This window comes from Gracilinanus agilis, chromosome 2 (genome assembly GCF_016433145.1).
Source record: "Gracilinanus agilis isolate LMUSP501 chromosome 2, AgileGrace, whole genome shotgun sequence".
Classification (NCBI taxonomy): domain Eukaryota; kingdom Metazoa; phylum Chordata; class Mammalia; order Didelphimorphia; family Didelphidae; genus Gracilinanus; species Gracilinanus agilis.
In genome coordinates this window covers 41,492,914-41,506,829 of record NC_058131.1, presented here as the reverse complement: position 1 = coordinate 41,506,829, position 13,916 = coordinate 41,492,914, and the positions used below count along the sequence as shown (strand labels likewise).

Genomic DNA, 13,916 nt, shown 5'->3' with positions numbered 1-13,916 from the left:
AGGAAGGAAGGAAGGAAGGAAGGAAGGAAGGAAGGAAGGAAGGAAGGAAGGAAGGGGAGGGAAAGGAAGGAAGGAAGGGGAGGGAAAGGAAGGAAGGAAGGGGAGGGAAGGGAAGGGAAGGAAGGGAAGGAAGGAAGGAAGGAAAATTTTCAAATGGAGATTAGTAGCGATGACCAGAACAATGGCATAAAAGGAAGTGGCACTAGTGGTTTAACTTCTAAATATAATGACTTTTTATTAGTCTTTACTGGATCTGGAGTCAGGAAGACCAAAGTTCAAATGCAGTTGTGTGATCCTACAAATTATTTAACTCTGTCAGGCTCAGCTTCCTCAGCTGTGAAATAGGGATAATAATACCACCTACTTCTTAGGGTTGTTGTGAGGATCCAATGAGACAACATTTGTAAAGTAATTTGCAAATTATAAAGCATTTAGCTTTTGACACTACTGACAAATGCCTCTTTCTAGGTCTCTTATTTTGGCTTCCATGACATTTTTCCCTCTGGTTTTCCTCCTATATCACTGAACAAATTCCTCATTTTATTTTGTTTTATCATCATTCATCTCCCATCCTAAGCTTTGGAAATGTTCTGCCCCACTCCCCATAAGGCTTGGACCTCTCTCTGTCTCTGTCTCTGTCTCTGTTTCTTTGTCTTTGTCTCTCTGTGTCTGTCTGTCTCTCTCCTCCTCTGTCTCCCTTTTCCTCCTCTCTCTTTTCTCCCTCTCTGTCTCTCTCCATCTTAATTCTTCCTGCCTCTTCCTTCTTTCTCTTGGTGATCTCAGTTAGCTCTTATAAATTCAATGACTAGTTCTATGCAGATTACTCCTTAATCTACCCAAATATCCAACACTAAATTCTCCCAGGCTTGTAATGCTGGCTTTTCAAGCTCTCAATATCCCAAAGAGGATTCACTATCTTGCCTCTCTACAACATACCCCCTGTCCAAGCTTCCCTATTACTATTGGAAGTACCTTCTCCCAATAATTTAGGCTTATAGCCTTATTGTTCCCCTTGAGTCTTCCTTTGCATCATCTCCCCCTAACCAGAGTATATCTAATCAGTTGCCCAGTCTTGTTGCTTGTACAACACCTCTAGCATCAGTCCCTTTATCTCTTCTCAAATGGCCAACACCCTAGTTTAGGACCATTGCAACTTCTTGTGTAGACTCTATAATAACCTTTTAATTGATCTCCCTACTTCTGGTTTCTTCCTTCTCCATTCCATTGTCTATAAAACTGCCAAAGTAATCTTTCCAAAGACATAGATCTAACCCTATCAATCACCTGATTTTTAAAAAGCAATCTTCAGTGGTTCTTTATTGCCTCCAGAATAAAACAGAAATTCCTTATCTCTGGTGCTTAATCACATTCTGGCCTTTTCCTGTATTATTCTCCTTCATGTACTATATCTATCTTGAGCAGAACTGAACTACTAGTTCTTGTCCAAGCTTGGCATTCAATTTCCCATCTCCATGAATTTTCCTATGTCATCCCTTACAGTATCTGTTTTCCTTGGAATGTACTTCCTCCTTTCTGTTTGTCTGATTCCTATTTTTCTTAAGGATTAGTCTAAATACTACATTCTCTATGGAGCCTTTCCTTATATCCCCCAATAAATATATTATTGCTGTTCCTCAAATTTCCCTCTATTTACCCTTACACTCCTATAGAATCCTTGAGAGCAGGGACTGATTTATTTTCAATTTTGTATCCTTAGCTGTTGGCACTGTTTTATGGGTACCCACAAATTGAATTGAACTAAATAATCAAGTGTCAACTCACAGAGATTAAAATCTACATGGAGGAAGGTGCTTAGTAAATATTTAGAGTTAGTAATTGCTTGATTGAGTCATGACAATAAGTGAGTGGGGAGAAAGACCCACAAGTACATACCTAAGGTATTTGGGAATAACCCCCAAATAACAAGTAAGCAAGTGTGTGATAACATAATACAAACCATATACACAAGTGTTTGGGGCTTCAAGTAAGTCAAAGATCACTATGGGATAGAATTAATCAAGGAAGGATTCCTGAACTAGGAAGAAGTAAGTCTTGAGCCTGGCTTTGAAGGATATAGAAGTTTTGGATGGGCAAAGAGAAAGGATGAAGTAACAATGTAAATGAAAATATTTAGATAGGTAAAAGAATATTTGGAAATAGTAGATTAGTATCATGCATGGCACATAGAAGTCCCTTTAATAAGTGTTTGCTGATTGACTGGGGAATTATGGTGTACCTGGTAATGGAAGAGCTTTGAAGACCCAATGGATGAGCTTTGATTTTATTCACTAGGCTGTGGAGTCACTGTAGTTATTTATGTAGGGGAAGTAATTTGGGAAGATGAATCTGGAAGTCTTATGTAGGATTGATGGAGGATAAGAGAGACTAGAACTAGGGAAGCCAGCTAGCAAGTTGTAGTAATTTACATGTGATATCTTGAGACCTTGGACTATGGTAATCACTGCGGAAATTAATAAGGAGGGTTGAATCTGTGAAATTCTGTGAAGGCTGAATCAGTAGGACTTAATGATTGATTATAATAGAAGGTGGTGAAGGAGATGGAATTATCCAAAGTGCTTTCAAAGCTGTGAAAATGGGTGACCTAGAAGATAATGATAGAATTGGGGAAGGAAGAAAGGAATATCATTTAGAAGGAAATGATGATGAGCTTAATTCTTGAAACCTTTTTTTTAAAGCTTTGAGAAAAGCAAATCAAGATGTCTTATAGACATTTGGAGATGCGGTTTGGTGAGTAAATAGGTGGATGAAAGGGAGATCTGTTAGGTCTGGAGAGGGATATTTGGGAATCCATTAAATTTTAAGCTCCTTGAAGGCAGGAACTGTCTTTTGCTTGTTTTTGTATCCCCAACTTTTATCACAGTGCCCTGTATGTGGAAGGTGCTTAATAAATATTTAGAGTTAGTAATTGCTTGATTGAGTCATGACAATAAATTACCAGAGAAAATGAGTGCATAGGAGTGAAACAGAAGATTAGGGACTAGAACCAATGAATTATATTGGTTCTGATTTAAGGCAAGGATAGAAGGAATCATTTGGGGTTGACTTGTTGTACCTGTAGTCCATAATGAATTTCCTTTGTGTCAAATGTATAGCTGACCAATGAAGCTTCTCCTTTCAGTGTAATCTCGTAGGTGGGGCCTCCCTCCACTTCACACAGGGCTTTCACCTGAGCAATGATGTCACAGTGCCCATAAAATGAGAAGGACACTTGGTGACTACTAAGTGGTGGTAATACTCCATAGAGGGGTAAGATGTCAAATACCTGTGGGGAAAAGCATAAAGTATGACAATATTTACTTATTGAAGAACATCTAAAAGGGTAGAACTAAGTCCATTTACAGAGTATTTATCAGAGGATTATTGATATAGAGCCAGAAAGATCCTTAAGGCCATCAAATCCAACTCCCTCATGTTGTGGATGAGGAATCTGAGGCAGAAAAAGATTAAATGACTTGCCCAGAGTCACACAGCTAGTAAGTGTCTGAGGTTGGATTTGAACTTAGGTCTTCCAGATTCTAGGTCCAGCTGCCTTCCCACTATGCCATTTATGCAGTTAATTTAGGAAATGTGAAATAGACCTGACCAGTGGCATATAGAGATTGTGAGGTCCCCTACCATATTTTGGTGTTGACTTTCTAGAATTCTGAGGTTGTTAGAAGAATTGAATTGAGCATAAATCAGGCAATTTAGATTCTAATCCTGGATCTTCTACTTATCATATCATTGCCTTCACTGGGCCTCAGTTTTATTTTCTGGAAAAAGGGCAGGATTGAACAAAATAATGTTCAGGGATGATTCAAATGATTGTATAGGTTCTTCCTCCCCTAAAGTATAGACCTTAACAGACTATCTTTCTGCATTTCTGAGGCTGAAAAATTCTTTTCTTGGTATCTATCCTAGTGATGAGCCCCACTACCACCACCCAATTTACCTAGGCTGGGTTTCAGATGACAGGCATCTAGGTGATGCCACAGACATGATAAGATACAGTAGAAAAAAACAAAAACACAATCTCAAATGCCTCTGACATCAAATGATTTAAACCAACAGAGTGGTTGGTTCATGGTGACGGTTCTCATGCTAGTGGTTCAATCAGATGAACCAAGAGGCATTTATTAAGTAAGCATCTGCTTTATGCCAGGCACTGAGCTAAGCAGAGAGCTTAGAGGACAACACTTGGTTTCCTGTTTCTAGGAAAGCAAATGCAAGACAGCTACAATCTAAACAGAGAAAAGTCCATGCTCTGTATCCCCAGTTGGGAAGTCTGTTCTATAAAAACCTATTTTTAAATAGCAAAGCATATTAAGCTCCATGACATTCCTTTTGATCTAAGCATCTTGGGCGAAGGGGCTTTAAGGGGTTATTCTCATAAAAAGATAGGATTATAGGAATTAGAGCTGGAAAGGCACTTGGAGATCACCTATTCTAACCCCTTCATTTTCCTTCAAAGGAGAACAGGAATCCCATGGAAGAGTTTGGACCCATTCTTGCCAACACTCAGTACAGAATGAGCTGTGGTTCCAGGAAGTCTCTTCCTTGCATGGTATCTAGGACAACATAAGGGCCAAGAAGGAACTTGAAGAGTTTTATAATATTTTGGAACCTTGGTACCAAAGTACTTCTAGCTCCTTGAATTATATTGGTGAAGGGCAAAGTCAGATGAGAAACTCTGACTGTGGGATAAAGGAAAAATGAGGGGCATTCAGCATGAGTAGAGTAGCCACAACCTTTTAACTTACTTCTTCCACTCCAATGGCAAGTGAGTCATCTGGTTCAAAGACCCACAGGGAGTCCTGGAATTCCACCTGGCCCTGGGACAAAACTTCTCTGTCTACTTCCTCAAAGCTTGGTTTTGTTGGCTGCAAATAAAAGAAGTGAAAGCTAGCAAGTCTATATTCTGGAGACCAACCTCTTGGCTCCCATCCCTCATCCCTTATCCTACCCTCTTCATCTGTAATGGACTCCATTGCCTTTCTCTCCAGGCTTTGCCACTTATCTTGGGAGTTTCAGTTCGAAGAGAAAATAGTCATCCACAGGGTTCGAGAACACTAGTTTTTTTGCCTTAGAGCAAATATAATTCATGCAATAGAGAGGTGGCAGGGGTGCCCTGGATCTCTCTGTACATTTGACATGGTGCCCGGTCAGGGAAGATGCTAATGCCTTAAATGCCTGAATAAAGGAGTCCCTCTCTTAAAAGTCCACTATTAAAGAAAGAAAATTTTACTTTTGCGTGGATTGTGCTTACATCTGATGGCTGTAGAAGCTTCTTTTCTTCTTCAGGCATGTTATTCTCATCCATCATGATCTGACTGGAGAATTTCACCATATAGAAGAGAGTTAGTGAGTTGACCATAGCCTTTTGCTTGAGTGACATTAACACCACCGTCCCCTAAACCACATCCCCTCTTCCCAGCCCCACCCCCACAAAGAACAAATGAAGTGGAAGAACAGGGAAATGACATTATTTAAGAGAGGCCATCTCAGGAAGGCTGGAGCCTCTCCACAAAACACAAGCACATTCCACATTCTCAAGATGTTGAGCCACTAAGCAAAAGTAGAGTCAAGTGGGTGGAAGTTATATAGGAAAGCAAATTATAGAGATATAAGAAGTAACTTCCTAACAATAAGAGCTTTTCTCTAGTGGAATAGTTTGTCTTAGAAAGTAGTGAGTCCCTCATTGCTAAACATCTTCAGTTAGGAATAAAATGGTCACTTGTTAGGAGTGATGTAGAGAGGGATTCATGTTTCTGGTAGGCATTGGCCTAGGTCAGTTCTGAGTTCCCTTCTAATTGGCATTCTGTGATTCTAGGTAGGAAACCTAAAGGCAGACAATCATTACTTTCTACCCTTCCTTCTTCAGATCCTACCCCACCACCTGGCTTCTTACATAGGAAAGTATGAAATCTTTCTCCAAATAGGAAAATGTCCATTGCTCTGGAGGTAAGGATGGGTGGGTGAAGAAGGCAACACCTTTTAATAACCAGATGCTATTTCACTCTACTTTTGAGGTCCTGTCTGTCTTCTATAAAGTCTTAAGAAAAGCCTGTAGTTATCTAGATATTTGATTGTGTTCTGAAGTGCTCAATAAGGGAATTAATAGTTTACTGAGAAATGTCACTGTGAGATTGTACCCTGGAAGGAATATTTTGTTCTAGAGAATTTTCCTATGCTTTTCCACATGGTATTCTGATCTAACATTTGATGAGAGGTCCTGGATTGGGTGATGGGATAGAAATGACTCATTTCCATAAGAAAAGCAAATGATGCCTTATGTGTATGTCTATGGTCTTATCCATGCCTGTGTCTATGTACATATCCATGCCCATGTCCATATCTCTACATAAAGAACACATGAAAGAATCTGCACTAACTTTGCTTCAAAATATCAACACATACTCAACAAATTCTTCTGTATCAATTGTTGGTACTACTGGGGAAGATGCTCCTACTGGTGGTGCTGGTGCTTCTGGGAGTAACTCTGTTTGGGAGGGCTCCAGTGGCTGTGACCAAACACGAACTGGGGCGGTGTATGGCTTACGCTGCCCTGTTACGAACCTGCAAAACCAAGTTAGAGTCTTTGAATATATTTTAAAAAAGTTGTCATCTGGCCCAGGGGAGCACCCAGTTAGTTTCCAAAGTAAATGGCCAAATTCTAGACTTAGTCAAAGATCTCGAATTCAGTTATCAGAATCATCATGAATGTTCAATGAACATAGCCATGAAAAGAAAGAAGAAGATGGTTCTGTTAGTTGTGGCTTAGAAAGACCTATAGGTTTTTAAATATATATATATATATATACACACATGTATATCTTCTATCAGGCAAAGGAAAGGGTTTGCTGATTTTCATCTAGTTTTACCTTCTGTTTCACCAATATTTATTAAGCACCTACTGTGTACAGAGTCCAGATCTCAAATACATGAATGCATCTGTGATTTCAATGATTTCATGTTTCTCTCCCACTTTGCAACCATACTTGCCCATGTTATGCTTGTCCACATTCTCCCAAAAGCTTGCCACAAGGGGTTCACCAAACATGCCTGATGCCTTCTTCACTTTCTTTGGGCATTTCTAGGGAGCCAGTAGAGTACTCTGACTGTCTACTCTACTACTCTACTACTACTACACTGCTGTGATCTCTTGCTCTTTCCAAGTGACCAGTCATGCAACTATATCCCTTGCTTCTCCTCTTGTGTGGAGTTCCTTATGTTTCAGAAAGCTCACACCCATCATTTGATTTACCATTGCCTACTGTGTGATACTTATGTTTAGTTCTTTGGAGCCTGTGGTATTCCATATCTCATTTCCATGTAACAATATTCGTAAAATGTTAGTATTGAAAAGTTGAGGAAGCTTGGGTACTAAAAGTGTTTTATAACTTTTGAAAGCAATTCAGTTTATCTTTTTTCTTGTCTTTTAAAAAACTTTTCAGATATTTTGATTTACCCAATTACATGTAAAAACAGATTTTTATATTCATTTCTAAAATTGTGAGTTTTAAATTTCCTTCCCCCATTGAGAAGGCAAGTGATTTGATATAGTTATATATGTGTAGCCAATATAAAACATTTACATATTAGGCATGTTGTGAAAGAAAACAGATAAAAACAAAAAAAATAAAGTAAAAAATAGTCTGCTTCAATCTCATTCAGACCACAGCATTCTTCATTATATATATCTATATATCTATATATATGTATATATAATTTTTCATTATATAAGTCCTTTGGAATTGTCTTGTATCTTTGTATTGCTAAGAATGGCTAAGTCATTCACAGTTGATCATTGTACAATATTGCTGTTGCTGTGTACAACATTTTACTGGTTCTGCTTACTTCACTTTGCATTAGTTCATTTAAGTCATTCTAGTTTTTTTTAAATCCTCCTGCTCATCATTTATTAGAGCACAATAGTGTTCTATCATCGCCATATACCACAATTTGTTCAGTCATTTACCAGTTGATTGACATCCCTTCAATTTCTAATTCTTTGCCACCACAAGAAGAGCTGGCATAAATATTTTTCGTACATATTGTCCTTTTCCTTTGTAAAATCTCTTGGAAATCTAGAACTAGTAACGGTAGTGCTGGGTTAAACAGTATGCATAGTTTTATCACCTTTTGGGCAAGGTTCCAAATTGCTCTCCAGAATAGCTGGATCAGATCACAACTTTACCAACAGTGTACTAGTGGTCTAATTTTCCCACATCCCCTCCAACATTTGTTATTTTCCTTTTATGTTATATTAGACAATCTGTTTGGTATGAGGTGGCACTTCAGAGTTATTTTCATTTGCATTTCTCTAATCAAGAGTGATTTAGAGCATTTTTTCATGATTATAAGTAGCTTTGATTTCTTCAAAACTGACTTTTCACAACCTTTGGACATTTATCAATTTGGGAATGACTCCTATTCTCTGGCTTAGTTCTCAATATATTTGACAAACCTTCCTCCTTTCCAGCTTTGGGCCCAGCTCACTGTCCAACTGTGCTCTATGTTCCAGATATACACCCTATTGGACAAGCTCAATATGATATCCAACCAAATGCCTGCAGGCAAAATCTGGGCAAGAGACATTTTTCGTCCACTTGGGCTTTCTTGTGTGGATAGATAGCTCAAGCTCCTATGAGTGATTGTAGATCTCTTCTAGGAGTTCTCAATTTTATGGGGTAACCAACACAATGTCATTCAAAAACAGGAAACTCTGTAGGACTTTATCATTCCTAGGAAAGCTCTTCTCAACTTAAACTCTGCACTTCTCCATCACAGTGAAAATTATCTTTTGGCAAGCAGTCATCTCATTGTTTCATGCCTCACCTAGGTATTATTATCAGAGGGTCATGAACAGTGAGTGCTGTTTCTGTTGTTACATCTTCTAAAGAACCTCAAAAGATCTTTTATGCTTATTCACCCTTGTGGTGTATGAATGTATGGATGAGAGACACATTGTTGTAAAAGAGGTTATAAGGTGTTTTGTTCTGCATCACAAGCTTTTTCACAATCAACAAATGATAAATATAGTCCATTCTGACATTTTTTTTCATTCTTATATTTTCTCCATCTTTCTCCATCAAGGATAACAGGACCACTTCACTTGGACCCTAACATTATAGACCCTGACAGGCTAATTGAGGAGATAAAAAATAGCATTAAAAAGAATGGGGAAAAATGGCCAGATTGGACTGTTTGTCTTTATCTATCTTATTTAACTATCTTCTAGCACCTATCTAATCTATTATCTATATTATTATTTATCTATCTCTCTAATCTAGTATCTACACATACATGCATAAGTATGTGTGTCTGAAGGAGTAAAATGTAAAAAATCTCTAACTTTATTAATATTGAAAAATGTAACTAAAGGAATATGAACAACTCCCAACCTATTTCTCTATTCTCCCATCTATTAAAAAAATGTGAGGATTATCTCTGCAAGAATTGAGGACATCTGGCAAAATCGGGACACTAATACACTGCTGGTGGAGTTGTGAATTGCTCCAACCATTCTGGAGGGCAATTTGGAACTATGCACAAAGGGCCTTAAAAGACTGTCTGCCCTTTAATCCAGCCATACTACTGCTGGGTTTGTACCTAAAGAGATAATAAGGATAAAGACTTGTACAAAATATTTATAGCTGTGCTCTTTGTGGTGGCAAAAAATTGGAAAATGGGGGGGGCCCTCGATTGGGGAATGGCTGAACAAATTGTAGTATATATTGGTGATGGAATATTATCATGCTGAAAGGAATAAGGAAATAGAGGAATTCCATGTGAACTGGAATGACGTCCAGGAATTGATGCAGAGTGAAAGGAGCAGAACCAGGAGAACACTGTACTCAGAGACCGCTACATTATGGCACAATTGAATGTAATGAACTTTTCTACCAGTAGCAATGCAACAATCCAGGACAATCCAGAGGAACTTAGGAGAAAGAATACTATCCACATCCAGAGAAAGAACTGTGAAGCTAGAAATGCGCTAGAAAAAAATATATGATTGATCACATCTCAGGTCCTCCTCATGACACATATCCATTCTATTTTGTGGTAGCATCCTCTGTGGGAAACCACTGTCACTGTCACTGATTGCACCCTCCTTGATAAGGGCAGAGACAGCACAAGGCTTTGCCATCAATGTTCACTGAGTTGTTGAATTAAACTAGGCTCAGCCTTCTCTAAGTCAAAAGGCTAGTGGATAGAGAGGCAGTCATGGGGTCAGAAAGACCTGTATTCAAATCTTGTCTGTAACACCTACTGGCTGGGTGGCTTCCCTTTGCCCTGGACAACTCTCTAAGACACTTAGTTCCAGATCTGCTTTGGTAGAAGAGGCTTTCATTCCAATAGAGTAGAATCCAAGACTAGATGCGAATCAACCAAATTACCTCCTCTAGGGATGCTCTTTTAAAATTCAAATATCTTGAGAAAGTGAATCACTTTCCCTCTAGTATGAATTAGTTTATAAGGTGGCTTTTCCTGGGTTGTAAGGCAAGGGAGGGAAATTTAAGGAAGCAGAGAAAACTGAAGAAAGGAAACAGGAGCACCAAAGAGAAACTTTGCTAACCCTTCAACTTTGTCAACTTCTGACCTACCTACATAGGGGTTTGCTTTACAATGTCCAGAATAATCAGGGGGTGGTGATACTCCGTGTTTGGCAGAACATTAATGTTGGAAAAAAGGACATAATTATAATCTGATTGAAAAGTCATTAAAAAAGTTATAATGTCAGTAAAGTTATTTGGTTCAGATTTCCTCCTATTCATAGGACCCAGATGATTATTTTCACATTATTGCTGACCCAAACTAGATTCAATTCAGTTATTTTTAAAAGGAAATCGAGCTGCAAACAAGAAAAATCAATAATCCTCAGCTCCCAAAGCTATTCAACAACAACAAAAACACCAGAACGATTAGAGTAGTAAGTGAGGAAAAATTCCCTTTGGCTGTCTGCTATGAGAGAGCTAGGGAAAAAGCTGATTACCACACTTTATTACTAGTCCTGATTTGGGCTAGGCAATTTCCCCTTTCTGACTATATTTTCAACTCTTGGGTGTAAAATCAATACAATCTTTTGTGCTGCACATTTTAAAATTTAAACATTTATTTTTTCTTCCTCTGTTCATTAGAAACACTTCAGAGCTAAAATGGACCTAAAAAGGATATTTTATGTTTTGGTTAATGTCTTTGGTTATTGCTAGATAAATTTATTTGTTGGCCTCTGCATATTAGACAGACAATTCTTGAGGTGGTAGAAAACCAGCTATGTACAGGGAAAGAGCTATAGCAGCAATATAATTAGTCTCTCCTGGTCCTCATTCCCCACTTCCACTAATAGCGGGAAGTTTCTACCTCACCTGATCACAGGATTCCCCTCATACTCTTCCTGATCATTCTGCTATGCTCTTTTGGTAGCTCTGGTATAGAGATGGGAGATAGGAAGACCCAAGTTCAAATCCTACCTTGAACAATTACCTAATTGTGTGCCTCTGGGCAAGTCACCAAGCCTCTCTCAGTCTCAGAATCCCCATCTATAAAATGGGGGATAGCACCTTTGTCATGGGATGGATAGCAAAGATCAAATGAGATCACATATCTAAAGTACCTTGTAAATCTTAAGTGTATAAATGCTGGCTCTTTTATTATTATTTGTTAATATTATTATTGGCATCTAGGTGGCATAATGGTTAGAGTGTCTGGCTTGAAGTCAGGAATACTCGTCTTCCTGAGTTCAAATTGGCCTCAGAGACTTCCTAGCTGTGTGACTCTGGGCAAGTCACTTAAACCTGGTTGCCTCAGTTTCCTCATCCATAAAATATGCCGGAGAATGAAATGGCAAACCAATCCATCATTTTTGCCACAAAAATTCCAAGTGGGGTCAGAGAGAGTCAGACATTACTGAAACAACTGAACAGCAACAAAAACAAGAAGAAGATATTATTAGACCAAATATTATTATTCCATACTTGTACTCTCTCCCCTTCTAGAATATAGGCTCTTTGAGGGCAGGAACTATCTTTTCCATCCTTGCATGTTCCCTACATTCTAGAATAGTACTCTCTTCCTAGCAAGCATTTAATCCATGTTTGATGAATGAAGCAGCAGGACTTGCTAAGTCATGCTTTTGACAAGAATCTGTTTGATGTTGCCAAATGCATAGCCCTGTGCTAAGTAGGCAGTGAGAGGGGCACAAGAGAAATAATACATGTCCTCTGCCCTTGGAGCTTACTTACCCCTCTTAATTCCAGTGCCTCCCCTCTGTTAATTATTTCTTCTTTATCCTGTATATTGCTCGTTTTGTATATTTTGTTTATTTGTTGTCTCTCCACTAGAATGGGAGCCCCTTGAGGGCAGGGACTGACTTTTGCCTCTTTTTTGTAGCCCCAGTTCTTAGCACAGTGCCTGGCACATAGTAGATGCTTAATACATGTTGATTGATTGATTACAATCTAGCTGAGAAAGAGTAAAATTAAGTAACACTTCAGGGCAGGACGTGATTAAATGCCAGAGAGCCTGGTATAGACAACGTTTGACCAGTTCAGAGAAGAGGCAGAAGAACATCTGCTGGAGCAGTCAGAAGTTTCCCAAGAGACACAGGACATCAGCAGAGCCCTATGAAGTGAGTAGATGGGAGAGGATTCAGGACAAGGTAGTATGGTGGAAGGGGCACTACACCAGGACTTCAGGAGACTTGGATCCTGAATTTCACTCTGCCATTTGCCAGCTAAGTATTCTTGGACAAATCACTTACTCTCTCTTAGCTGCAAATGTCTCATTTGTCAGCTTTGGATAATATTATTCTATTGTAATAATTATATAGGGATGGAATTATAACAACCTATTTCATAGAGTTGTTGTGATGCTCAAATGGGAGAAAAATGTGGATATACGTTGTGAGTTGTCAATGTCTCCATGGTCATTTGTTCATTCAGCTTTCTTGCTAATGGATAAAGATGCTTTCCCCCCCTCCCCCCAACATATTTTCTTATGAAAAGACAGAAAATGTCACCATTCTAAGTAAGTGCTATTGCTGAAGTGACCTTTATCCTTGTAAATCATTGCTATTAAAGACGCGAAATTCCCTCTTCTGTCACCATAATGAGCATGGTGGAGCTTGGGTCATTCCATTCGAAACAGGGGAAAAGAGAGCAGTTTGGTGGCATGGTGGGATAGAGTGCAATAGAGTGACTTAGAGACCTCAAATACTGCTTCAGAGATTTCATGAACTGTGTGAGCTGGAGTAATCACTTAACTTCTCTCTGTCATATTCTGCTCTAAAATGTTACTTAATTTTACTTTCTTTCTCAACTAGACTGTAATCAATCAGTCTTTCAATCAACATGTTTCCTCATCGGTAAAATGGGAATGATTATAGTATTTACCTCCCAAGGTTGTTGAGAGGATCAGAAAGAAATAACATTTGGAAAGTATTTGACTATTATAATTATTATGATATAAATTATTGTGTAACATATGATATGAAATATATGATATACAATAAACATGCAATAATATATAATTATATGTGTTACGTATATGTATATAATAGCATTATTATATGCTATACAATATATTAGATAGAATTATATATTCTATAATGTTATAATGAATATATACTAATAATATATAATAAATTAGTATATAATGTATAATATATTATAATGCTATATAATATACATATGATACATGTAATAACTGCTATTATTAATGTGCCTGGCATATAGGAAGCACTATTGAAATACTAGTTATTATTATTACTACTTTATGCACAGGAAGGTACCTTCCTACTAAATAGAATACTTGCATCTTCTTATTCCTTAAATGTCAAATGACAGCCATTTTCTACAGTACAATGGAACTTCTGATGACCTGCCTAATATTTCCATCATTCCTATAGGCAG

The 13,916-nt window shown here is 38.2% G+C and overlaps 1 protein-coding gene across 1 annotated transcript in view; it reads right to left on the bottom strand.

The window, feature by feature from the left end:
* HYDIN (HYDIN axonemal central pair apparatus protein) overlaps positions 1-13,916 on the bottom strand; it is a 417,120-nt gene that overhangs the window by 168,941 nt on the left and 234,263 nt on the right. The window contains exons 21-24 of the mRNA XM_044659361.1: positions 6,418-6,576; positions 5,267-5,330; positions 4,761-4,880; positions 3,074-3,283 (exon numbers count right to left, since the gene is read on the bottom strand). Of these exons, the coding sequence (XP_044515296.1) occupies positions 3,074-3,283; positions 4,761-4,880; positions 5,267-5,330; positions 6,418-6,576 (553 nt within the window). The remainder of the gene's footprint in view (positions 1-3,073; positions 3,284-4,760; positions 4,881-5,266; positions 5,331-6,417; positions 6,577-13,916) is intronic.